Source organism: Nyctibius grandis, chromosome 16 (genome assembly GCF_013368605.1).
Source record: "Nyctibius grandis isolate bNycGra1 chromosome 16, bNycGra1.pri, whole genome shotgun sequence".
Lineage (NCBI taxonomy): Eukaryota > Metazoa > Chordata > Aves > Nyctibiiformes > Nyctibiidae > Nyctibius > Nyctibius grandis.
The window spans coordinates 2,735,321-2,763,016 of NC_090673.1; the positions used below are offsets into that span (position 1 = coordinate 2,735,321).

Below are 27,696 nucleotides of genomic sequence, written 5' to 3' on the forward strand. Positions count from 1 at the left end.
CTGCGTGGCTCAGAGCTGCAGGGGCCAACAGCAGCGTCAGGACTGTCCCCTCAGATGGTTCATCTGGCCAGGGGACAAGTCCCAGCCTGGGGGACAGTTCAGACCTGTATGGTTGGAAAAAAAACACAGGAAGATATTTTGGGGACCAGGATCTGCGGTCCCCAAATAAAGCACCTAGAAATGTCAGGCTGGAGTACGGCTGGGGTACGGGTAGAGCACCGGCGGAGTGTGACCAGTACCATGCTGCAGTACTGCCGGGTACCGCCAGCACTGGCTGCACTGGGGCACCTCGACCCTCCCCAGGGCCATGAACAGCTTCTGGGGGCAGCAGGTGATGACCCACATGGTCTCTTTTGAGCTGTTTTATAAATGGATTTTTAGTCTGATCCTCTAAGGAAGCAGTTTAAGGAAGCGTGTGTGGTGGTGGCTGTTCCCCAGTGCATGTGGCACAGGGCAGGGTCGTGGCACTCGTGGCTTTGCAGGGCAGAGGGCAGAAGCGCGCGGCGGTGGTTGGCACCATCCTGGCCAAAGAAGAGACGTTCAGGTGTAAGGGAAAGGAATATTTGCGTATGTGTGTCCACAGAGAGATAACTTGCAAGTAATTGGTCAGAAACCGACAGTTTTTCCATCACTCCTGCAAACATTCACTGACATTTTATAAAGTTATGGGGAAACAGTGAAAGAAATGGAGTAAAAGTTTATCTGTTCCTGGTACTTTTCAAAATTAAGTACCTACATCAAATGACCAACATGGTTTGAAACAGACGTATATAGAGTTGTGATAGAGTTTAGCTAAAAAGAACCTGAAAATACAAGGAAAAAGCCAAAACGCACCACTTTGCCCAAATGTTTGCAGTTTATTTTAAACAAGCACATTAGTTTACAATTTAGTACAAAACTGTCAGTTCTCCTTCCTAGAGGCATGAGACTGAGTAAAAAAATCAAACCAACCAAAACAGAATAGACTTGAAAATGTCAAGTTATTGAGTTAAAATAAATAAAACATTTAAATTACCGAACTGTTATATTCACTATTTTCCACACCTCCTATGCAATGCACAGACCTGGCCAATACACCTCGGGCCTCTTGCTGGGGTGGCAGCTCCCATCCAGTGCTGAGCAGGAATCGCAGCATGGATACACTGCTGGAAATTAAAAATTAAGAGTTCTCAGGAAAAACTTCATTAGGTTTCTTTAGCACTTGCAGCTTTTCTCCTGGCACATTCCACAGCTCTCCTATTTTCTATGCAGGTTTAATATTTTCTCTGTAAGAACATCCGCAGAGCAAAGGCGGCTCCAGGAACTACAAAGGGCCAAGACATCCTTCTTGGAAATGACGGCCACCAGTACGGCACGATCCACAAACGAATGTGGCATTGCAGACACTTCTGTGGTACAACACAACACGCAAATAAAACCTCCAGGACTGAGGAGATGGTGCTTCGAGGCAGCTGTTAAAAAGGAAACACTTTCTCGTAACTCACCCACCAATAATACACCACGGCAAAGCAGCATCACATATTCCCCAGCAGGCAGAATATAGCTTTACAGTCAGAGTACACAAAAGGATGTAATTTGTCATTATAAAGATAGAAAATAAGAACAAGTAAACCAAGATTTACACAACAGAATTCAAAACCAAGACAACTTTTCCAGATGAGGTCACTACTAGCAATTAAAGTGAAAGCCTTGGCTGTTAGCTGGCAACAGAGAGCACCAACACGGATAATCAACATCCTCGTTTCATGCTTTTACACCCTTAAGAAACAAAAAAAGACGCTGGAGGTTTGAGCATCGGTTCATTTTGTCACGTCACAGAAACGAGAAAGTCAGCAATGCACAGCAAAAACAAAAAAGCCTTATTCCAAACCCACATTTGCTGCTATTGTAACGGCAAAAATCCCCCCTACAAACCTTCAACGCCTTTTGCTTTCATATGCAGACGAAAATAAGCAGAATGAGACAAAGCTAACAAACTCAGGTCGATATATTTGGTAGAGTTCTACTAATGACTGATTGATTTTGGATTTCAAAATGTGTGTCAACACTGACAGCAGGGAATTCAACAGTCCCACAGAAACGGGGCGAATTTTCCAGACCCAATACTTGCTGTGCTGCGTTTTTTTTTTTGTTGGTGTCTGGGTTTTTCTGAGCAGCTCAGTGTCCTTGCTTGTTGGCCAACATCAACATCTCCCCAGATCAGGTCACTGAAAAGTTGCCTGATTTTCAAAACTAAATTTGGGAACTCTGGGCTTTCCCCTGAACGAGCCTCCTCCTGGGACCTCTCCTGGATTCCAGCACAGTGGCACCGATGAGCCAGCCTGGACCCGCTCCCTCACTATCTTTCTAGTTACTTACAAGTTGTTCTAATATTCAAGCCCAAGTGCTATAAAGATAATTATAAGGACTCTTTATAACTTCCTAAAGAGACGAGACCAATGATTGCTCCTTGTGCCCAAAGTCTTGACCAGTGAGGGTCCTTAAAAAGCACAGACTGACTTAGTGTCACAGACAATGTCAAAACTAACGAGACGTTTTCACGTCAGCCTGCAGGCAGAAGCAGCTCCCGGCTCCGTGGAGGCCGTGCGTGGCAGGAGGCAGGAGCTGGCCCCCAGCTTCAGGGAGAGAGCACGGAGTCAAGTTTCCCACCTGGGAGCAAGAGCCATCACGTGTGTACAATAAACAGCGAAGGTGGTTTAGAAAAACCACAGACGATGCGCCTCTACGCACATCAGACTAACAGTGCCATGTGAATGGAGATTTTTTCCTCTGACACACGTTTACAATAACCACAAAGTTATTACTTTATGTATATGTTATGTTGATAAACTTAAGGAACAAGAGGCAGTAAATCTTTGAAGCTCCATTTTGTTATTCCAATTGGAAGCTGCAGAAACTCGTGTCAGAAATGCTCAGTTTTGTGAACAAACAAGATTTCATTATGAAAAAACACCCCTGATGAGTTTTTGTGCTTTTAGACCATTCTTGTTGGCTTTAAACTTTTTATGCTAGGGCTCATGATGGAACTAAGAGGAGGACACGCTAACAGTATAAATACAATGAATTGGCCAGGGACTATTTATTCCTTCTCACATAACAGAAGAGCTAGCAAACATTCAATTAAATTAAAAGTTGCAAATGTAGAATGGAAAGGAAAAGCCTTTTTATATAACATAATTAATCTGCAGAACTCACTGCCACAAGAAAACATTGAGGCCAAAACCTATTAGGATTAACTAAAGATTAGGTAATGGATAACTAGAACATGCTCAATTACATTGGATAGGATTATAAACTTCACTATCCAGGACGTGAGTTATCCCCCACAGCTCGGCTCAGAAAGGAACAACTATTCCGAGTGGTAATTTTATAACTGTTTTCATGGTTTCTTCTAATTGCTGCCAGCCAGGACCCCAGACAGCCAGACAGATCTGTAAAGGTAACCACCATATTCCCAACTGCTGCCACATCCCAGCTCTCGGACTCACCCATTAGTTAAACCCTTCCTGACCCAAGGAGAGGAGCACTCGAGCAGAAGGGCAAGAGAAATGGGCTGTTCTTCTTAGCACTGTAAAGACGACGTTACAGCGAGCAGGTGATTCGCTCTGTGAGCTCAGAACTGGAAATACCAAGTGAAGCGTTTACCCCACCTTCCAAGAAGAAAAACTACTACATTGTAATGGAGTTATCCAGCATCGTAAGAAACTTAGTATTTCCAGATCTGCAAATTTGTTCTGGCATGCTGATGCAAATCTCACTGTCCTTCACTAAAAACACTGTTTCCCTTTACTGGAGTTCATCAGAATTGGCTTCCATCCAGATAACACAATAATTACTCAGCTACTTTTCTGGTTCATAAATGAGTGAGGCGAGTTATCTAACGCTCCACCAACGCATCCAACAGAACAGCAAGTAAAGCACTGGGTCCAAGTCTGTCCTTGCTTACATCTAAACTCCATTAAAAGAGATGACAGCACTAGCAATCAGAATCAGGCTGCTTATTGAGATACAAACTGCCCCAAAACTCTCATCCTAGCAGACATATACACATCCTTGGCTGGAATGCATGGCAGAATGGAAGACTTATTTGAACACGTAATGCTTTCTACTTTAAATGTGCAGTGTAAATAATATTTGAGAAAGTCACATAGGTTTAGAATTGATTTTATCAGAATAGAACTCTAGTTTCCTGAAAAAATCAGAATTCTTGCTTCTCCAAACGAAGCAGCCAAGGTAACAGCATAACTGTTCAGTACTCTGGTAGGTAAAATCAGCTCTGGATAAATTAAAAAAAACCCTGACTTGGAAGTACACAAAACAATATCCAATTTCCTTCTAAAACCAGGCACAGTAGATTGCATAATGTAATGTTTACTCTGAAAATGAGTAAAGGATGTAGGTGGTAAGTCATGGAAAAATCTTAACTGAAAAATGCAATGCTTACTTCAGTGGACATTTTACGATAGCACTACGTGTCTCAGTTCAAGATGAGGGTTCTTACAGCGAGCTCCATATATTAAGCCAGAACACTTGTGAAATGACTTGGGAAGAAAGGGCTTTGAAACAAGGAATACTGTATATAAAATCCCTGATCATAAATATTAAAGCTGTATCTGGTACTGAACAGCCACGTACAATGAAAACTTTGTTTCCCATTTAAACTTCTATACAGATGAACGATGATACTTCACTTTCCACCGTTTCGATCTCATTCGGAAAAAAAAGTACATTATCATTAAAAATAAGGATGACGCTACATACAGTATGACACAGAGACTCATGTCTATGTTTGAAAATCCAATCCCTAGGAACGACACGGCCTGCTTCATCTCTTTAAGGTTAGCTGAGCCAGCTTTACCGCTATCTTTGACTGGTCCATGATTTGCCATTAGCTTATCTAACACCGTAGATTCTGAATCTAGTACGTTTTCTTTATCCTGGATCTTAGTTTCTCTGTTTCCACTTGGCTTCTTCAGTAGGCTTTTGTCTTTCACCTCCCTTGTATCTCCCTGTTCGGTTTCACTGGAGTCAGTCTGGCTTTCTATGTATTTAGACAGAATATTTTCACTGTTATAGTGATACTTCATGAACTGTAGAACCTGGGCTTCATTCCAGCTGTGTAATCCTTTAATTTCTTCATGACATGCAGGACACATGTCTGGAGTTGGCCACTGAACTTTGGGAAATTTTGGATCTTCAGTCAAATCACCTAATTGGGAGGAGAAAAAAAAAATATCAGAAGTGAATGAACTAGGAAAGCTGAACCATCAGACCCTTCACTGGAAACCACAGAGAGTGTTTTCCACTTATAGTGAGGCTGGCAAAAAAACCCCACAGCACAATAATGTTTGTATTAAACTAAGACAATAATGAACAAATTTGGAAATTCATGAGTTTCCTTATGGATGCATCATCAATTATGTTCCTAAGTATTGCTTCCTCTTTCAAAACACAAACACTAAATCATAATTATTTTCCTTTTCTTTCAGTAAAAGCTGTAGCATTCAAAGGCCAAAGACTTGCAGATATTTTCACATTTCTATATTGTGAACCGTTCCAGCCTAAGCTTGCTTTTTCATAGCTTGCATTATTACTAGAGCAAACTATTTTCAGTACTTTAAAAACCATTATAATATTTAAATGTATTTTTCAGCTTGCTTTTTAGCATTTAAACATACAACGCTGTCTTGAACTAGACCCAATTTTAACATTTCAGTTGCTCATAGCTCTGGCCACCTTTCTGTCCTGATGGCAAAGAGCTGAACACGGTAGCTAGTGTTGCGCTTTCCTCTAAAAAATAACATTTTAAAATGTATATGGAGATAATTTTTAGAACAAAAATCTTTACCTGGCAAAAAAGCTAATTTATTTAGCTGTTATGAGTACACTAATGCTTAAAATACTTCAGAAATAAATACAGATCCTTATTTTATTATTATTTTTATCCTTTTTAAAGGCAGGAAACTTCCCCATGATTTTCAGCAAAATATTGTTTAGGGATGCAAAGGATGCTTAAAAATATTTCTCTCTGATAGTTACAAGTAAGAGAGCAAGTTTGCGTTTCAGGTATCTTAAACATCACTCAGTAATCAATTTGTTTCAGTAGAAAAAGCAGAAACAAAACATCTTATGGTGAGATCACAAACACAAAACTTCCTGTACTTCATGTTTTCCTGCCAAGGAGAAGAACACTGTACACTCTGCATTCTAAAGCAACAGAGAATTCTAAAGCAAAGGGAAATTTTAGCAAACTTAAAAAGCATAATTTAACATTATTATTTATTTCACTATGTTTATACTTCTTACTAAAAGGGTATTTTAGCCGGCTGTTGCATCATCTAAATCAATATCCCTGTGAGTTTTCCAATAACTTAATGCTCTAAATAAGTATATTGCTCCACTACTCAGCAACTTCAAGTCAACAGGACTATCTTCTTCTGTGCTCAACCTGGCGATAGTAACAAACATTAGGGGATGTTTTTATTTAATACCTCACTGTTTACTTTTTTCTCCTTGGAGAAAGGAGACAAACTGTTTACGCTCACAACAGTGTTTAATCCTTCATAAATCTTGGGAATTCAGCATAACCATCATATAAACACAATATAGCATATTTAAATTGTAACTAATGCTACATTACACAGATCCATAACAGCAGACAGGGATTAAGCGCAAAGAGAAACCAATTTTCTTTAGTGCTTTAGTTACTTGATATCCCCATAACAGAACGGATTAAATACAACCAGTATTTTAACAGTACTTTTAATCTAACTGAAAACATAGCAATCTAGCGGGGGAACATATTTTCTTCATACAGTAATTTTATTTTATTCAGTTGCTGATGTACTAATAGTTTAGGCTCTTTTATCCTGAGAAAGTCTCCTGTTGAATTATCATCATTTTCTATACATCATTTTCTATACAAGATGAAAACAGGTTTTAACATCTATTTAAACTGCTATAGAAAGAAATTGAATTATTTTTTATCCACCGGTAAGTAGCTGAACTGTATTGCTCCTTTTTGAAAAGGCTTTGATTTGTACTCCAGAAAGATCCTCTCATCAAGCAACAGGTGAAATCTCAGAAGAAACAGCATCTTTGATGAAGTTTTTTCATTATATATCATAAGAGATAACTACGTTACTGGAGGATAGTGTATCTCAAGTGTGTATTTCTCACTCATGCGAAGGTTAGTGTGCCGGTCTCCAGAGTTAGAATTGATTGGGATGCTCTCGTTTTGCTCTGCACACAAGTACCCTTTCTTGTACATCAATGCAAATACGGAGTTAAGTCTTTTGAAGTCAGTAGTTAATAAAGGAATGTCAAGCTGGAAGAACAGTTACTGTTTGTTTTAAACTCATGTTACAGAGCCCAATTTGCGTATCTCTCTGTTTAAATATAAACTACACTGTATAAAATGCCACAGCCTTGTCTTTCAGACACAGCTACCTTTGGTGGGTTTTCCTAAGCCAGGTCTTCCATACCTGCGAGCCTGTTATTCACTACGTTGTGTTTCTCCCAGAGCCAGAGAACAGCCTTGTCCAAGGTTTTAACCGAATCCATGGACTCTTTAGCCATTTCTTCAAAATGCTGAGCACAAGCCTTGCATCCAAAGAAGTGCTGAATGTATCTCCGCATGACCTGAAGTACTATTTGGGGATCGTCTTCGAGACCTGGGAAGGCAGATGATAGATGCATTTAGCACCATCTGGACAAACACAGCTCCAACATATGCGCTCTAAGGTACATAGAAGTGAACCGTGGGGAAAGGAAATGTTGCTACTTTCTCATTCCATGCAAATTTACACCTCCACTTTAGATATAAGAAACCAGCCACTTCTATAATTTACAGATATCCATAGCACATGTGCCATCATACAGAACCTCCATAATTCACAAAGATGTTATAGGGATTAAAAGCTTCACACAGTTCTTAGAAGAAATACCCCTCCCTAACAAAATACACACCTAATATTGTGACTAAGTAGTTGAGGTGAGACATTTATTTACTCATTGTCAAATAATTTGGTTTCTACTGTAAGGTTTAAAAGTACATACTGTAGGGTTTCAAAACAAACTGTTTTGAAGGGTTGGCTGGGATATTAGACACAACTACAAGGGAATTATTTCAAACACGCTAAGGTTCAAAAAATGCTAGGTGAGCGACAGTGTTACTAAAAATGCAAAGTAGCTATTTATACCCACACATACTAACACATTTAATCTACACAATTGTGTTCAAAGTTAGCCTGAACAACACATTAAAATAAGAAGTTAAAGATCAAACTGTTTTTTACACTGAAATTTCTCCTTTCAAAGAAAATCTTACAATTTGAGGGGGGAGCAAACTTAGCTAAATGAAAATCAGATATTAATTTTTTTTTCAGAAGCCCATTATGAGAGTGTATTTTGAAATTGTTAAAAAATGCAAAGTCCACGCTGTCTATAATTCACACAATTCTTCTGGAAGCACAGACTTTATCCAATATCTTGCCCAATAACTAAATGAATATTTATGTTATGCATTCACCATTACATTTAGGCTCAGGCACCAAGTTATAGTGCCCTTGCTACTGAAAAACCACGAGTCAAAACCCCTCTGATAAGTATTTCACAAGGTGCCTGTGATATCTGTTTGTTACTCCGTAACTCCGAGGTGTTACAGAATACCAGAATCTCATTACAGTTATTAATGCCACAGCTTTTTTGGCAGGCACTGAACGCACACACATAGTAGCTACTTAGCAACATTTGAACTTTCAAGAGTAACTCAGGAATTCCTCCTAAAATAAACACATTATTCTTTCTACAACATTCACACTTTTACACTAAAGATAATGCAAAAAATCATTATTTTATTCAGAAGTAAGCTAAGGTCTTTACAGTTTGAGAACTTCGTCCTGGGCGTTTGTTGTGACAGCAGGTAGTCCCTACATCTGTAGTGGCTTGAAAACCTGATATAATTCGTTGAAATCCTAATGGTTTCATCTCCGTCTTACAGATTTTCTGATTCATGCTTAATTGACCTAGTAAATTATGCCAAAATGTACTTACAAATATACTATATGTTACCACAAACACACACTTGTCAAATCAAACACATTTTATGATGCAGATTGATCAAACTACCGACTCCTGCAGCTGAACACCTCTACCACGAGTAATTTACAATGCAGGTTTGTAGGTTCTGTAGTAAAGGGTTACGGTGCTTTGCTCACTGTCCTGTTCTGGTGGTGAATAACAAACAGTTTGGTAGCACATATGCCCTCCGTACATTCATTGTTTTGTGGAAAAAAAAAACCCCTCAACAAAACCTGTTCAAAACTATCAGAGTACTTATCTGTTACGTACATAAGCAATGCATGAAGGCTGTCATAAACACCTTTATTTAGAACAACAACATTATATTCTTAAACACGGCAGGAAAAAAAAAAAGTCTAAAGCCAAAAAGAAATCATAAAAAGCAAACAATCTCTACTCAGACATTCAATATCTGTGATTGAATAGGCATGTATAAATAAAAGCTACGAGATTAAAGCAGATTAAATTACAGTATTAAAAGAAAGTCTGAAAAACAATTTTGGAAAGTTGAAACAAATTTCAGGCAAAACAGTTTTACCATGTATACTAAAATATATATTTAGAAAAAACCAACAAAAGTAATGACTAGCAAATAACCTCTTGATGGAGAAACAGATTCATACACAAATTTAATTATATCTGTTCTCCTGTGTCTTCTCTATGCTCTTGAAGATTCATTTTGTGGGGAGGTCTTTCAAATTCAGCAACAGATTCAAAAAAGAATCCAGATAATTTTTTTTATAAAATCCACAAGCCTGTCTTATTCACACCAATAGATCCTATTACCTAAAACCACATTTCATATAATTAAGCATGCTCAGGACTAGATTCCTGCAATGATTTTATACATCCTCAGATGTTCGCAGTTCTGTTCAGAGTTCCTTTGGATTCCCTTCTGCTGATCCCACTGCAGATTCAAATTACACCCTTCAACATTAAAATGTGTCAAATATAAACCAATAAAACCATTGTATCAAGAAAGCAACAGCAAGCTCACACTGACTGCCAGACTCGGCAAGTCGAGGAAACTATCAAGAAAAATACAGCTGCTTTAAAAAGAAAACAAACAATTGCAAAATGGCTCATTTTGTTTGTTTTTCTTTTATCAGCCCAGAGATGAATCTTCTATTAACATCTGCCATGTATCATCGTGTAATCCTCCTTTTCTCTTTCCTCCCAAACTACTGCAATTCAGGGTAACCCTAATCTTTAAAGTGGACAAGAACCATAAAACCCTACCTGTGGTGGGAAGGATTAGGGAGTACATCATGCTTTTTAGTAGATGGGATTTAAACAAGCAATAAGGAGAGGAAAACCTCCCAAGACATAATCCGACAGTCTCAGACTGACCCAATTCTTTCGCCGTAAGAAGTGATCATCACATATCTGTCCCGATTTAAATCGATGGTTAAGTGTGCCAAAGAGTTTTCAGGTTCTACGATGTATTTTTAACTTCAGACTGAGTAGAGCTCATGCTTGAAACAGGGGAGCAATTTAAGACGCAATTTTTTTATGGTTAAATATTAAGATCACTTTAACATTTAATTAGAATGCTTCTGGCAACTGGGACAAAAGAGGAAATTTAACTTATGCGTGATGCTGTTGAACAGCTAATATATCATCCAGCACAAAAAACCCAAACTCACCAGGCAGAGCACAGTACTAAATTAAAGGGATTCAACCTACTGTCCCATGAATAACAAAACAAGACAAAACAGAGAAACGAAAATCAACAACAGGATGATTAGCCATCAAAAAAAAATCCCTATTCTGCAGGAGATTCAATATTAAGAATTGAGAGATTTTCACCATGATTGCAAGTAATGCTGGACAAATGTATGTATCCACAATCTGAAATAATCAAATAAATATTTTTTTTAACATACAATCAGCAACTGACAAATTGCAAATTTCTCAATTTTATGATCTTAACACTCCGTCTAGCATTCTTATATTTCTTGGAAAAGACATTAAAAAGGCTTTAAATGAAAACTAAATAGAACTATAACCAAACAAAGCACTGTCCTGGCAAGAATAAAAACATATGAAGGCCAATATTTTAGCATTAGTAATTCTATTTCCATTGTGTGAGGAAAACAGATTATATATCCAGCACGTTTCTTAAATAGGAATCATCACCAGAATAGTAACACTCTCCTTTCACAACATGCTGCAAGTCTAAAAAGAAGCAATTTTACAGAGTGCTTGCAAAGAAGTATATCACTGCACAGATCAATGGACACTAGGTACATTCAGCTGAAAAAAAATCCAGTCATAACAGTATTTAAAAAATAAAATTACAGGATTGGCTAATGGTTGTACAGCTTTTATAGCTACTAAACTATGCAGTTAAATCTCATTCTTCTCAAATTAAATTAACAGTGCAACCTCAGGAATAATCTTGATCCCTTTTCAGGTAGTTCAAAATTTCTTTGTTTGAAATCCTCTTTTTTTTCTGCTTTACTGCTCACAGCTCTAGGGCCACATACTTTATTTATCACATTTTTAAGCAAGGACAAACCGACAGGCTTTCTTTCAAAGCCTTCCTGCTGCAGCAAAGCTATGCTCTGACCCCTGCTGGTACCAACCTGAAAGCAAAGCCTCGAAAGCCACTGTCCTCCACCAATGCATTAGTTGAGTATTTACACGCAAAAAAAAACTTTGTTCTAATCCATTACTTTTTCTGTCGCATAGCAGAACTGCTGCACATATTTATCTCGTCCTTCAAGCGTCTCACATAACTGCTGCTTACCTGTATTTATCAAAGCGTTTGGTCGCAGCGCAGCTTGAACAGTCAGGGTATGAAACAGCTTCCAAAGGGAACAGGTATAACCTCGCAGCTCTGGTCTGCTGCCCTGACATGCAACCCACTGAACTTTCTTAGTGAGGAATATCCCAGAAATCTGAAAAAAAATATGTATTTAAGATACATGCAGCTCTGGGACCTAAATTCACTACTGAACATAACAGCAGTCACAGTTGATCCTACCTTGAAATTGAGGTGATCCAAGGACAAAGAATAGTAAATGATTCTCTCTGCACTTGTTGCTAAAGAATTCATGCTTCAGGCAAACAAATTTTAAATTTATAACAGTCCTTAAGTCTGAGATACTCTGATGCACCATTATAAAACTCATCCCTCTCACAAACATATTACATGATATACAACATGTCATATGTTGTTAACATATGTTGTTAACATATCAGTAGTCACTGATGTTAAACCTACTAAAATGCACATCACAAATGTCTAATTAGTCTGACAGAAGACATTAGCTTAAATTGTAAGGTTTTTTTTAAAGCACAGTATGAACACAACACACACACTACTGTAAACTCTGACAGAGTTCAGATGGGATTCCTAGCAAAGTCTTTACTGTGCCAGGAAGTTAAAGAGTATTTGGGGGAAACTCTTCAGGAGTAATGCCCATTTCAATGGGTAAATTTCTCACCACTTAAACTCTGACCTTCAAGACTCCTGCTGATAGCAGGCACAGCAAGCAAAGGCAACTCAAAAATATCCGCTGGGAATCTTGCGTCATCTGAAGCTGACAGAGAACACGTCTGTGTTAGCGATTGCTGGCTCATTATAAAACTGAGACAGGGCTGTGTTTCAATTCTCTCGCTCCAATTCCTTCATGTGGATTTTTTTTCTGGCAATGATTTCACTTGATTTTCATTTTAACCTTCTTATAACTCCATTATGACTGAGGGACCATCAGTGAGTGATGTCTTAGATTTATATAGAATCTTATCTCTTGCTAATGCTGTATTTTATGCTGGAAACTCGTAACAGCTTACCCGCATTTTGTTGTTGACCAGATCTAGGATAGCATCATAAGGGATTTTGTCTAATGGAAGGCTCACCAGCCACTCTTGCAAGGTCTCTAACAACTTTACCACAGGCTGACGGCCAGGAAAAAGCTGAGGAAAAAAAAGAAGAAAATATCCATATTTTAAAGCACAAATCTCATTAGCAGCAGGACACTTTTATCTTTACCTAAATGTGTTTTTCCTGTCTTTAAAATGCTTCAGATTTTCTTTTATTATGAGGAAATTACTTGTTCTGCTTTCAATACAAAGCCATCTCACACTAACTTTTGCTTACAAAATTTAACAAGTTGCATGCACAAAATGTTAACCAGTAAAATGAAGCTACTCATCAGCAGGCAGAAATGCTACAGAACAACTTTTGACCGACTATGTAGAATTTTGCATTAAGGTAATTCACCTCAGTGTATAGCTCAAAAAAGAGCATAAGACCAAAGTGAGGATAGTATAAAAAGTTTCCTAATGGAAACACCCGAGAATCACAAATGAGAACTACGAGGAAAGTGTTACAGGACAAGAGAATGCAAACAAAGGGCAGCAGTCCCCACTCGTACACAGCAGTCCGGGGATGAGCACGCAGCTAAAAGAGAGCATTCCCCCTTATGCACTAATAGCCAGGGAAGCAAATGACATCAGCTGGCCAGGAGCCATCAGGAAGCACAGAGGATGTTTTAGGGATAATATGATGGAAAGATTAGCACTCACTTTCTTAAAGAAATGAGGCCAGCTAGAGATTTCTGACCTCTGATGGCTGCAGGGGGGCAAGGAACTGTCTGATTTTCAGATAAATCCAGATATTTGGGAATAGTTCATATAGGCTTTATTATTCCCTTAAACAGCTATTGATTCACTTTCTTTAAAATTAAACAGTGTTAGCTGCTCAGTAAGTAAATATAAAGAGACATTGGTCATTTGAGTAGGCTGACTTTAGAAAGTTAAACTATTTCAATTTTTTTTCAAGTCGTATCACATTATATTACACACATTGTCCCTTCACTCAAATGTAATACGGAAGCATCTTTATTTTTTAAATACTCGTATTCAATACCTCAATTATTTTGAAATACTCAATTAAATTCAATACCCCAATTATATTAAAAATTTCAACAGAAGTTACTAATATCTCTAAATAGAACACCATTTGTCAAGTATGCACTAACGAAATCCAAAATTCAAGAATGAAAAACAAATGTTTTTTTAATCCCAATCAGTTACAATAGCTACTTATCCTGAAAATCTGATAAAAGGACTATATTTACAGTATTTGTTCAATATGCTGCGAACTACTTAAGCTTTATTTAATTTCGAGCCCTCTAAGATTAAATTAAAATGCATTTTAGCCCTGTAAGTATCTCAGAATGGCATTAAAGTTATTTTAAGAAACCCACAAAACTATTTTTTAAACTAGTGAGGAAGCATATATTTAAACATTCTGAAAGACATTTTGAGAGACATGTCACATAATAAATTTTATGTTAGAGTCACTTTATTCTTACAAATAATCAAAGACTAGAAGTGTATACCTTGGCAGAGACGGTAACAAAATCCTTGAAGGCCTTTAGCTCAGCTCCCTCAAGCATCTTGTGCGTGGCAAGCTCTACCCTGAGCAGGTAATGCAATCCCGATTCAAGGTCAGCCATGTACAGCTTAGATCTGAAACACACATATATAACGTTATAAAGTGGCAGGTTTCTTTCGCTCATTTTCTCACCAGTCATGAAGGTAAAATTGATATATAGTGGGTGTCATTAACACCTCAACATTTGCCACTCCACAGTGATTGCAGTATATCCTACGCCGGCGTGGGAAGGCACAGCAGTTACTCCAGGTGCTCCGTACGGCGAATGTCAAGTTCAATGAGTTTCACTGTACTCTCTTAAAAGAGTAATTTTATGTCATTTTGTTCAGAGTTTAGACAAATGAAGCATAACCACACACAATCATTTCTTTTATATTTAACTAAACTTTTAACCTCCCAGTCAGCTTCACCTTGTAATGAAATTATAACCCTGACATTGTCAGCAAGGAAATAGCTCGTGTAAAGCGATTACAGCTTCTCTTCAGGACTGACCACAAATAGAAAAATTACACGCTACGAAAAAAGGGAGACTTTTTTTGAACAAAAGTAGATTACACACGGAGCAGGAGTGCAAACAAGACTGAAAAAGGTCAGTGTTGGAAAGGACTTAATCTAGAAATCCTCTCCCAAATGCAGTACTTTTACTGTAGGTTCTTTGCATACAAGTTTAACAGCCAATTTTAATCACACCAGCTCTTAAGACAGAATTAGGCACCTTATGACAGATACGAGTAAAACATGTAAAGCAAATCAAAGATTTAAAGAGTTCCTTCTCACAACCAAATATCTTCAAAACAACAAAAACCACTTTACAAAGCACAAATACATCAAGAAAAACACCATCTCTTTCAATGCTTTCAGAGTACGAACTCTAGACAGTATGAAACCGAGCAATGTAACCAAACAGAAGTTCACACAGTTAATAAACACTTTTGTAAGAGTTCAGCAGCACTATTATTTCTAGAAACAAACAGAACTAAAAGAACAATCATTCAAGAAACTAGCTGGTCCCACATCCTAAATAACATGCAGGAAATAACATTAAAATCCAGAATAATCTATATTATTAACAACTCAAACTACGGACTTAGTCTGAATTTATCTCCTTAATAACATACTCACTTAAATTTAAAAGAACAGCAAAATTCTGCTTCAAGTTTCTTAAATAAAGAGACATCCAGCAAATGCATGAGGTTGCCCCAATGAATCCTATTTAGAAGATACCTGGACTTGAGATTCACATCAACAAGATTTTGTCTTGCTGGTAAGCAGCTCAATTTAACTAAGTTGTTTTGATAGCAGAATGTTTCATATAAAATATTTTATAACAGTCATTGAAAGAAGATGACAATAATAGTGCCCATGAAAGGAAAATAAGTACAAAATGAAAGCACTAAGTCCTACATCTTTTCCATCTAAAGACGCTGAGGGATTATCTCTCTGTAAAGCCTTTGCATCCTTCTCTCCAACAGACAAAGAGGGAAAGAGAGCAAAGATAAACCTCACCAGATTTGGTACGATAAACATCTTGTACAGTAACTTTAGTATTTTCTATCATACTTGCATTTGACAAGCACTTTTTAGTGGGCACTGCTTCACTATTATACACACAAAATCCTTATTTTCTACAGAAATGTTATAGCTTCTTATTTTACTATTTATTTTTCCAAGGACACTGATTACTTGCTGAAGTTTTCCAACAATTCAAACCAGTGATCTATATACATCAGGTAATGGGTGATAAGCCCTTGGTATTTTTAAGTCAATTAAGGATTTAACAACACTGTTGGAGAAAAATATTAGCAGTGCAGATGCTTGCTCCTAAAAACCAAATACTGAAAGCCCCCAATAGTTTCACCTAAATTTTCAGTTGTAAAGAAGTTGTAACCTTGATGCTGGAATTGAACTAATTTGTAAGTGTTACCTGAATATACTGAGAAATGGATGAAGTTGAAGCAATAGCTGAAAGCTTTGCTCTCAGCTTTGATGCTGTAATTTCTCCAGTATTAAGCACGAATGCCTTAAATTTTACTCAGCAGTAGAATGCAGATCATTCAGTAGTGACCAACCTATTCAACTCAAGGTGCAACACCTGGGATGGAATTAAGTAAAACTTTGAGCTGCACTAGGATTTTATAAAAAACTACAGCACAGCTTCCCCTGTGGCAAGAAAAAACTGCAAGCAAATTTTAACAACCAAGAATTGATCTGAAAATCAAGGGTATCACTTACTTATCGAACTCTTTCCACACCTTGATTTCTGTGCTCTCCTCTTTGTTTTCTTGAACAGGTAGCTGAAGTGGCAAAAGAAGTTTTTTTCTTACACCTGGCAGTGACTTGAAATATGAAGAAAAGAAAGACCGTAGAGGCTTCAAACTGCATATAAATGGACAAAGTAAAGATTACTTTTAATCTCAGACTACGTGAATATCCAAAGACAATTAGTATATTTATAAAATAAGATATTCACTTGGTTTTATGCTTTTCAGTCCTACTGAAACATCTTATGTTTTGATACAAAGTGAAATGAAATAATGTTCAATTTAGGAATAGCAGTAACAATCATTTGGATTAGTGGTTTGAAATTCCATTCAAAATAAGAGCACATCATGTTCATCAAAATGTCAGTTCGCCTTACACAGGCAATGTTCACATGGAACAAGTATTTTGACTTAGAAGCAAGTTTTTTTTAAGAATTTTGATGCTTCATATATTTTTTTTCACTTTTATTCCAAAGCGTTTTCCTTTCAGAGTATCACAGTAATAGGTTAAAGATATAAACAGGCAACAGTGGTAAGCAAAAGTAATATTAGGTCTCTTATTAAAAAATACAGGTAACGATATTAAAGAGTTCATTAAGAACAACCAGCTCATTTATCTCAGCATATCAAACTCCAAATCAGAGCTTTTATTTCCAGTTAGAAACAGTACTTCACATTATCTACTTCACATCATCTACTTCACAAGCAAGTTCTGTTATTGTAGGCAAACGCAATGGTTATAATTAGCTGCCACACCATTTTGGCTAGTTTTCCCTACTAAATGGTGAAGTCTAACTTCCACTGGCATAACCCACGTCTGTGTATTTCAAGCATTCACAAAGAGTAAACTGTATAACAAGACCGCTAGATTAGTTACTAATTGCTATAGAGCATTCAAGACAGGCAATTTTCAAACACAAAGAAATGAACCACACAACTTCAGTCAGTACAATGAATTGATTACGTGCCAGGACACAATGTCATTATATACATGCAAAAGCTTATAGACTAGCTTACTTTGTATGAAAGGAAGCTATGGAAACTGTTTTTATAGCTTAAGTGAACCTCCCCATATTCCTCAGACAGGTAACTACTCACATATTAATTAATCCATGGGACCCATTTGGATGTATCAGATAGCACGAAGGGACTGAGGTAATACCAAGTTTCTCAAGAAAAGCCTTATCAAAATTCAACGCTCTCTTTACAATGATGTTCTCATACTGGATCAAGTCTAAGATAACCTGGGTAACAAAAAGATGACATGAATTATACATTGTTGAAGGAATATCCAATCTTGTAGGACAAGACATATAAATATGTGAAGTGCATCATCCTTTAAGGGTATCATCAAGCTGTTCACCAAGGAAGTACACCTATGAGTATCGTGTGGACACTAACAATTTCAGTTAAAGAAGACTTACTCTTCTCTGGAAATTATTACTCCTGTCTTCCATTTTTTTTCTTGGTCTATCCTGATCTTTTCACTTTGAAGGACCTCTGAAGAAAACATGAGAATGATTTGAACCTGATGCTGTTTGAACCAGCTGTTTGAACCTGATGCTGGGCTTTTGCACTAGAGAAGGTGGGAGTGGGCACAAATTTATTTGCAAGGTGTAGAATTCAGCAAAGGGTGGAGGAGGCAGAAGAGGGTGGCAACATCTGGACTCAACTATCAAAATTCTTTGCCAGCTACAGCCAAAGCTGCACCTACAAATATGATGACTCAGTTATAGGTAATGAAAATTTGCCCTTAAAAAAAAAGAACTTAGATACTCATTTCTTCCCTTCTTAAATCCTTCAAGACCCCACTGCTAAAGGCATCCTCTTTTGCCATTCTAATAACCACACTCCTCACATCCTTCCATTAGCCTATGCTCTTATACAATTTCAAATGTTCCATTCTTACCTACAAAACCTTCCATGCTTCCAACTCTTCTTACATTTCTACTCATCATTCTTTTACTTTTACCCCTCTCCGCCTCTCTATATCTTCTTCCTCTTGTTAGTTTCACAGTTTCCACTATACCTTTCCCTTTCAGGTGAACATTATCTTTGCTACGTTTTCCCTCACTTTCAAACTTGTAATTTACAAGACCCTTCCTTCCATCAGTGATAAACCCACAGCCTTCCTTTCTTCAGCTGTTTTGACTTTTATTAGGTTTGTCCATATTATCTTATACTGTAAACTTGAAATGATGTTGTTTTCTATTTCACTATTCTATAAAGCTAAAATATTACATAACAATAGCAAGTATTTTTTCTTCTGAAAGCAGACTCCACTTTCTGTTAATCAGATGACACTCAGTCTTTCCCTATAACAGCAGGTAATAAAATTAAAGCAAGTGTGATAAAGAGCTGAAGAACTTTATAATCATCACATTTCTCCTCTTCAGTAATGCCCACTTGTACCAACATAGCAGCTTACAGAAAACAAATGTCTGGAAGCAGCCTGCTTCTCAAAGTGATTCTCACTTCTGGCAGCACACTGTCCTCCACTTATGCAACTGGGCCATCTCAGCATCAAATCTAATTAGAAACATTTCACAGACGTTGGATGTTTCTACAGAGATTATGCCTAGATAATTATGCAATTTATTTTCTTTACTTATCCTAGATCTTGGCAGGAAGAGAAAAGTAACAGTTGACTAAGCTAACAGCAGGCTCATTAGGTGGTGAAATGATGCCAAATCAAATATTTTATTGGGGGGCGTGGGGGAAACAAAAAACCAAAGACTTCCACTTCCTCAGTGCCTCAGAGCTATGAAAATAATTTTATGCTACCATCTTAATTTAGAAAGTAATTTCCTAAAACCTGTATGTGAAGAAAGAGAACCAAAGAATTTAGATTATTGTAAACAACTGAAATCACAAAAGCTGCCACAAGAATGAATATCATGAATGGTTCTCTAGCAGTAATAAAGAATAACATAATCTGACAATATTTTTGTTGTGATCCTCCAAATCTTGAAAGAAAAAAGAATTGTGCTAACAATGAAACTGATAGATTAATCTGCTACTAAAATGTGAATGGAGGAAGTTAATATGACATCCCATTCATTCATAAGCAAGTTCCTCTGTGTGACTAAATACAATAACCCTATATAACCCTTTGACTTTGTGATATCTCAAATACACACGACCTGCCCTTTCTGCCCTTTAATTCAGTGCTGTAATCAGAAATTTTGTTGCTTGGCTAAATAACATACAATCCAGCTGTGTTACGATAACATGCATTCATATTCATTATGTCATTTGTAAGTCACACATTACCTCTCGTCCAACATAGGAGTTATTACTTTCAAACACAATGGCAGTATAATGATGGCTGTTCTTGTCAAAGAGAGAAGTAACATCACTGGACCTTTTAAGAAAAGAAAAGCTATTTAGCACAGGTAGAATGCAACACACCCTCTGTTATTGATGGAATTTCCTTTTACAATCTCGTAGCAGAACTGATAATAAAAAAAGCTTACTTCATCTTTAATAGTACCTTCTACACTTTATTTAATTAGCACAGTGTGCATACACCAGCTGTATTTTAAACAAAGAACTTACGAAACTGGATCCAATGGTGGGCACGCAGGTGGTCTCAACTCTTGGGAATGGTTCTGTAAGAAGTCAATCATCATCTGACGAACTGTCTGCAGCTCTCGATCTGCTCCTGTTGAGTACAGGTTACAAAAAAAATACAGCACTTCAGAAAACTGGGAAAAAATTACTCACATGCAGGTTTTCATACATTATCACGCTTTTCTGTGTCAGGTTTTTGTTTTAAATTTGGACTTAAAAAACAGAATACTATTTGGCTGAAGAACAGGGACTAAGGATTTACTTGTAGGATTTCATTTTAATGTTGAGATGAGATCATATTTAAAAGCTGTCATCCCACTACAAAATTAATAAAACCTAAAGACTTCTCCAAATCTAACCATCTGCCTGCCTTGCTGATTTTCTCTTTGAACAATGCTTCATTCTAAATCTGTGCTCATTTTCACAATAGTTGGTGTGGGCAACTTCTGTAGCTTTTTTGCAATAAGGACATTCATCATGCATTAAAAACTGCAAACGTGTCCCATTCTTACCAAATGGGCCAGGTGAGGTTACAAAGCCACAGAACAATATGACGAAATAACTGAAGTGTGAGAATATTTTATTTGCTTTAAAAGAAAGAAGTTAAAAAGCAGAAACTCTCACAAAGAGTAACAGGTACAACTACAGTCTACTTCTACATGCAGGGTTAATGGTGCAGGTGGTCTCTCTTCTGACCTCTGGCCTTTTAAATGTTAATCCATTGAAAAAGACAACATTACTTTTGTCCCCAGACAAACCACCTCAAGCTGTGATCCTGTCAGACACACAGGATAAGCCTGTTTTCAGTTAGTCAACATCTGAATAGGGGTTCTCCCAGCGAGATTCAGGATGCCTGGAAAGTGGCTGACAGATCAAAGAGCACCAGAGTCAGGACTGAGCAAACGGGATCTCATGCTGATGAGGTGTATGGTGGAAACAAGAAGAATTTTTTTAAATTTTCTAGCCATTTGTGAAAATTAAGAGCTACATTTCAGAAAAATGAAGAATGTGAGCCCTAAGTTCTTGAACAAATGTTTTCCCTGTCTAAAATTCTGCTTGACATCCCATTTTTATACAGTACTCGTAATATACCTTAAAGAGCTATTTAGTGTCCATCCCATCTCAAGTTGTCTAAACAAACTGACAGGCAAAGGGATCTTGCTTATTGCATGACATTCCCGGCTGATAGGATAATGCTGTGGGGATTTCTTACAGTAGGATATTCTTACCTTTGTAATTTTCTCCAGTAGTAAACTGCTTTGTAAATGCTTTGAAGTACTATGTGAGAGAAAAAAAGTATTATTGCTTTGAAAATAACTCACTATATGAAAGCTCAGTTTGTAAACAAAAAAGGCTTTCAAGATTTTCTATTTTTTACAGCTCTAATTACAAAACATTTTTATCTATCTGTTCAGAGGACAGTTTTCCCTCTTAGCCTATAAGTTCCAAACACCTGCTTCTCAACTATATGAGGGCAACACATAGGTCGAAACACTGATATACAATGAAGCCAACTTCTAGAGGAAAAATACCACAAAGCATAATTCAATACTGCATATTGATCCACCACTGCAAACATTAACCCAAACATGAATTAACTGATTACCAAATCAGCACTACCAACTGTGTATATACTTAAAACACTATTCCCATTTTCTCAACTGCCTCCAGTGGTTAAACAGGATATATAATGGAGCTTGACTGCCTTCTGCTATAAAATAAACCGGAAAAGACTCAGTGTCTAATAAATAGTGCATTCCAATTTACAGCCAAAATTTAAAAGATTTAAAAAAAGCCAAACATTGTTCTATCAGGGTAGAACATCACAAATTCTACAGTGAAACATCTCCTGTTGCCTCTGCTGTCATAACAAACACAGTTTATTCAATCCTCTCCATCCACCACATTCTGCTTACGCTTACAATTATTAATATGATTTTACAGATAGACAGAGAAGTTAAAAATTGCACTTAGACCTGAAGATGAACAATGGCAGATACTTTTGGCAAACGCAAGATCCCTTTTAAAAGCCAGTTTAAGCCAATTACAAAATTAATTAGAAAAAAAGTGAAGGATCAATCAAGGGTTAATTTTTAATTGCAGCTCTGGTCATGAAATCAGCTGATTTCATGATGCAATTTCAATGTATTACCTTTACTTTCACATACCAAAACTAAAATCAGTATTAAGCATCATGAACATATGAATTTGAAAAATATTTATACAAATTGTTACTATCTAACGAATATGTCACAATTAGGTGTTAGATAAATGTAACAACATAGTACTTCCTAGAATGGCATCTTCTTTCAAGAAGAATTTTTCAGATTCAGAACTGAGGACTGAATTACTACTATAAATAACTGCAATCAGCTCTGGCGTTCAGCAAGAACTCAATTTAATCTTTCATGAACCCTGCAGCTTTCTCACCAAAAGCAAAGAAAAAGTCCAGCTAAAGAACAACTAGTCACACATAACACTCTGCACAAGTAAGTCTGTTACAGTTTTAGTTACTACAAAGCATGCATCATTTACCCAAGGCAATGGAGTGTGCCACTTACCCTAAAAGTTGGGTAATAGTGAATACCATATTCCTTGCATGTCTCATAGTTCTCTTCTTCCCCGCAATCCAGCACACCAACTCGAATTGCAGATTCCCAGTCTGAAAACAAAGATATCTGTCAATTTTCAGCAGAAGCGATCACGGATTTTTAAAACAACTAAAACCTTCCTGTTTTTCTTAGCTGCATCAGTATTTTCAATACACTTAAATAAGAAGAATCCCAATGCACAATGTAGCACTCCCAGGGTCGAAAACATTTTATTGAATCCACAAAGATGAAATAGGGGCCAACCCAACACCTGCGAGATACCACGTTACATTCCCTAGCTTTTCGCATTAGCTAAGCTCATAAAATAAAGCATGCAGAATATATGTAACTGAATAAAATTAATCCAACAACTTGGCTGTTGGATTAATGGCTGTCAATTACAAAACCCTAAATTTGATGCATCTTGTATTACAGCTGTTTTAACAAGGACTCGCTAGTTACCGAACTCACAGTTTTCTCAGAGGCCTCCAGAACTGCGCACAACCCAAGGCTCACACATTGCCCACTGAAAGCTGTCTTTATCTTTTAGTACTGTTCAGGAATACATTAGATATACCTCAAAAAATACCTGAGTTTTAAGCAGAGTGCTAAATAGTTGAATTTGAACATCACTGTAAGTTTCCTTTATAAATGTTTCACAGCAATAACCACAAGAGCTCAAGTATTTCTATAAATATGCTTATATAACTTCAGTAAAAGCTTTCAACTCATTTATAGCTTTTTCCTTCTCATTTTGCTAGGAACTTATCCTTTTGAGCCATGCTCCACTGCAGCAATCACTTTAAGGAAGAACCGCTCCAAGAGACTCCTTAGACAGTTACTTTTTAAAGCTAAGCTAAATCAAACCAGCTGTGGGCAGAATTTGAAGGTACACAATTCCTGAGTATCAATAAAATTTAAAAAGCACTACAATTAAACTTGCTTTTACAGCAAAGAGCATGAAAGCTTCATCAAGTTCAAGATCTGATTGACAGTTGCATGTCTAGCTGCTTTTGAAATTTAGCTTGACCTTTATTTGTCTTTGGAGGAGGATGGGGCAGCTGATGGAGAATTTCGGTTGTGCTGAACATGCCAACAGCTGAACAGGCACCAGGAGTAACTACAAGCATCCTGGAGCAGATGGGCATGTATTCACAGGAGCACAAAAGATACAACCGTCTATTTCATCAAATAAAATGTAAAATGAAAAAAAAAAAAAAGTTTGGCTTCTGGGTATCTATCTGTCTCATTCAACTTTCACCACTCCTCCTCCTTTTTCCACCTGTCTTGATCCTCCTCCATACAATGAATAGAAGCACTATGAACCTAATGCAAATAGCCTGCTCACAACAATGCAGACCCAGCTCTAGCTAAACACTTGGGTTAAAGAGCACCAGCTGGGATGTGTGCTGCTTAGCATTTGCTTCTGCTTAAAAAGGAGCTTTTTCTGTCTAAAGGATGCAAAAGTTGCTGGAGCCTACGGCAGAGACTCTGTAAGTTTACAGTGGCGCTGTAGGTTTTTCTTAAACGCGGATGAATTTTAAATTAGCATTAGTATTTTTGATATCACATTAACCAACACCATTTCTGTTCATGCTAAACAAGTTCCAACAAATGACACGAATGTATTGGACAAACTGGAAATTCAGCAGGTTGGAAATCCAGCAGGTATTGTTCCAAATCCAGAGGAGTGGACTTCTTCTGCATATAATTCAAGGGTTGTTGTACACAGGATTTCCAAGGATTTGTTACTTTTACACAGAAAATTATTACACATAATTCCAGCCCACAGGCATTTTGGGGGATAGATTCAATCATCTTTTAAGACAGAAAAAGTACAATTAACTATAATAGCCACTTCGGACACTACTGTAATAAAACTAAATGTGTGATTAGGAATGCAGCAGCAATGACTGTAAGATTAAAGCCTGTTGAGAGGAAGAGTATCAAACTCAAAACATAAACTACACAGAAGCAAGCACCACTTCTATTTTTCAGGGGGATTATCTTCTGCTATGAAGTTTGCAAGGATAGTATTGCCAAGATTTAACAAAGGAGAAATGAAATAAAAATTGAGAATATTAGCACAGGCCTTTTATGGACAAAGTAGTTGCACCAATTTAACTGGACTATAGTAAATTAGCAAATACAGAGTGATCTAGGAGTTCTCTAATGTAGATGAGCTTGCATCCTCTATGATAGCTGCAATATCCTAGCAGACGAGTAAATACTTTTGAAAAATAAATGTTGAAACAGCTTAAGTGTTTTTTGGGGTTTTTTTGGATGAAGCTACCAACGAAAAGCATGACTGTTCTCAGTCTCCTACTAAAATCCATTCATTCCAACTTTAAAACGGAAACATTTTGCTGATAAGTAACACCAGAAACTAATTGCATTTGCTGGTAGTGTCAATGTCCACAAACATAAAAATCCACTTTTTAAATGAAAGTCTTCATAAAAACTCAGTAGATTAAAGAGTAGACAGGCTTTTAACTGGTTATAGTAATACAAGTGCATAAGATAATTTGTAGTTACCATGACTGCAGAGGAGAAAGAAAACATCTATTTGAAGAAGCCATTACAAAAAATACTGCCTACAAAGGTATCATGCTGCTGTAGTAATATATAAACACGTCCCCGTCTTATTTTCACAAAAGCTCTGGTCAGTTCAGGCTCTTCATGATCTTCACTGCAGTGTTCGAACACTTCCTTGTCCTTACTTTTTCTTAAAAAAAAGAAGAAAATCTAAAACTATTTTGGCCACAAGCAAACCAAATCAGAAGGTGAAAATGTTACACAAACTTATGCAAAGAAAACAGAAAAAAGCTACTGCTGTTATAAACAAAAAAAAACATGCAAAGAAGGAGCACTTGAAATGCTCTGAAATCATTACTGCTCTGTGTTCCTCGGTTTTTGAGGTTCTGCTCATCAGTCAGCAATCCTCAGCACGTAACGAATTCATCAGGACCTATTTTTGGGTAGGCCTCCACTTCTGTATATCTAAAACCACGCATGCCTAACACTGCACCTACATGTCATGTTGATCGTCAACACTTTTCACATACAAGGCTGCCAGAGAAAAGCCAGAGCTCTTCACTCCCTCTCAAAATGAAACCATATGAATGCATTAGAACTGGTGTCTCCATCCTGGAAATGTCTCTTGGGTCAAATGTTAAACTAAGAGTAGTTTAAAAGCCTTTAACACCACTATATTAAGCACAACGTTTCCTACAAATTCAATTTCAGGTCTCCTCCCCACCAGAGGTATTGAATTTAACCAATACCTGAGGGGCCTGTTTGTTTCCTTACCTTAGATCTAGAGTAAAACACTTCAGCACCTGCCAGAAAAACCCGAGCAGACTAAGACACAGTTATGCAAGTCTCCCTCAGTATAACCGTGGAGGCCACAACTTCTTTTTAAGTCACTATTTGATAAATCTGAAAATCTGACTCTCACTTAGCTTGATTTTTGTATTATTTCCTGGCGGGTCTTTTCCCCTTTCTCGTCCATTCAAGCTATATTGAATTTGCAAGATATAAATCAAACACACGCATGGCCTCTCCGGTACCACGATATTTATTTTTCGTTTAGCCTCTACCATAGGCTAGTCTCTTTGCAAAACATTCGCAGATAAAGATCTTGCCTCAAAGAGTTTATTCTAAACACACCTCCTGTGCCTCAGCACATCCACTTGCACGCTGTACCGCACAGAGACGCTTGTGTCTACATCCGCAGGTGGATCACGGTGTGTGTGTGAGAGTGGTGATGTTTTATCGCTGGATTCCTATAAAACCTTTAATTTGGAGACTTGCTACTACCTTCCACGCCTCGCTTTGTCCCGTGTGCCGTTCTGGCGGTGCGGCAAGGGCTGTGCCCGCCACCAGAGCAGCGAGAAGAGGGCTGACCCGCACACGCCAAGGCACCACGGCGCGTACCAAGCGCGGCCACACGTGGCAAGGTGCCAATGAAGCCCACGGGTGACACAGCCCCGCTGCCACCCACGCGTGCCAAAGCCCCGCCGCAGCCGAGCGCCCCACGGGTGACCACGTGCGCCGAGGCACGACGAGGCACCGCTGTGGCCCACACGGGCGTCACGGCCCCAGCCCAGCACCGGCACCGGGGGCTGATGGCCGCGGCCCGAGGGAGGCCGCGGGGGCGGAGGGCTGCCGGCCAGCGGGTCAGGCCCGCGGCAGCCTGGCTTCACGCCGGGCGGAGCTGTGGAGAGCCGGGCGGCGGCGGCGACCGCTCCCGGGTGCGGGGGCCCGGTCGGAGCCGGCCGCGGAGGGGGCGGCGGCGGCGCCTCACCTTTGACGTCCCCCGCCAGGGCCCGCCAGGTGGGGGCGAAGGCGACGCAGTGGCCGCAGGACGAGCTGTAGAACTGCACCACCCAGGCGGCCGAGGAGTTGAACAGCGCCCGCCGCACCGAGCCGGCCGCCAGCACGGTCAGCGGGTCCTCCCCCGCCCGGTACAGCCGCCCCGCCGCCCCCGCCGCCAGCAGCAGCAGGGCCAGCGCCGCCAGCAGCAGGGCCAGCACCGCCAGCCGCCCGCCCCTGCCCGTCGCCGCCGCCATGTTGGGACGCCAGCGGCGCGCGGCGAGGGGCGGGGCGGGGCGGGGCCGCGCCATAGCAACGCGCCGGCCCTGGCGACGCGGCCTAGTGCCCGGGCGGGCCCGCCGGGCCCCTGTTTCCTTCGGAGGGAAGCGAGGATTCCCTCGTCCAAAGAGAGCGAGGCGACATGGCCTGTCCCTGTTGGCACCTCTTGGCAGCCGCCTCCCGCCAT

At 38.6% G+C, this 27,696-nt stretch overlaps 1 protein-coding gene across 1 annotated transcript; it reads right to left on the reverse strand.

Annotated features, from left to right (window-relative positions):
• Positions 1 to 847: 847 nt before the first annotated feature.
• Positions 848 to 27,696, reverse strand: QSOX2 (quiescin sulfhydryl oxidase 2). Its single transcript, XM_068414212.1, is given in 13 exon segments — positions 848 to 5,209; positions 7,485 to 7,673; positions 11,834 to 11,984; positions 12,883 to 13,005; positions 14,436 to 14,565; positions 16,724 to 16,867; positions 17,851 to 17,996; positions 20,026 to 20,116; positions 20,311 to 20,416; positions 21,555 to 21,603; positions 22,887 to 22,987; positions 27,223 to 27,526; positions 27,529 to 27,696. Coding segments are annotated over 13 exon segments (2,247 nt in total). The 3' UTR covers positions 848 to 4,664.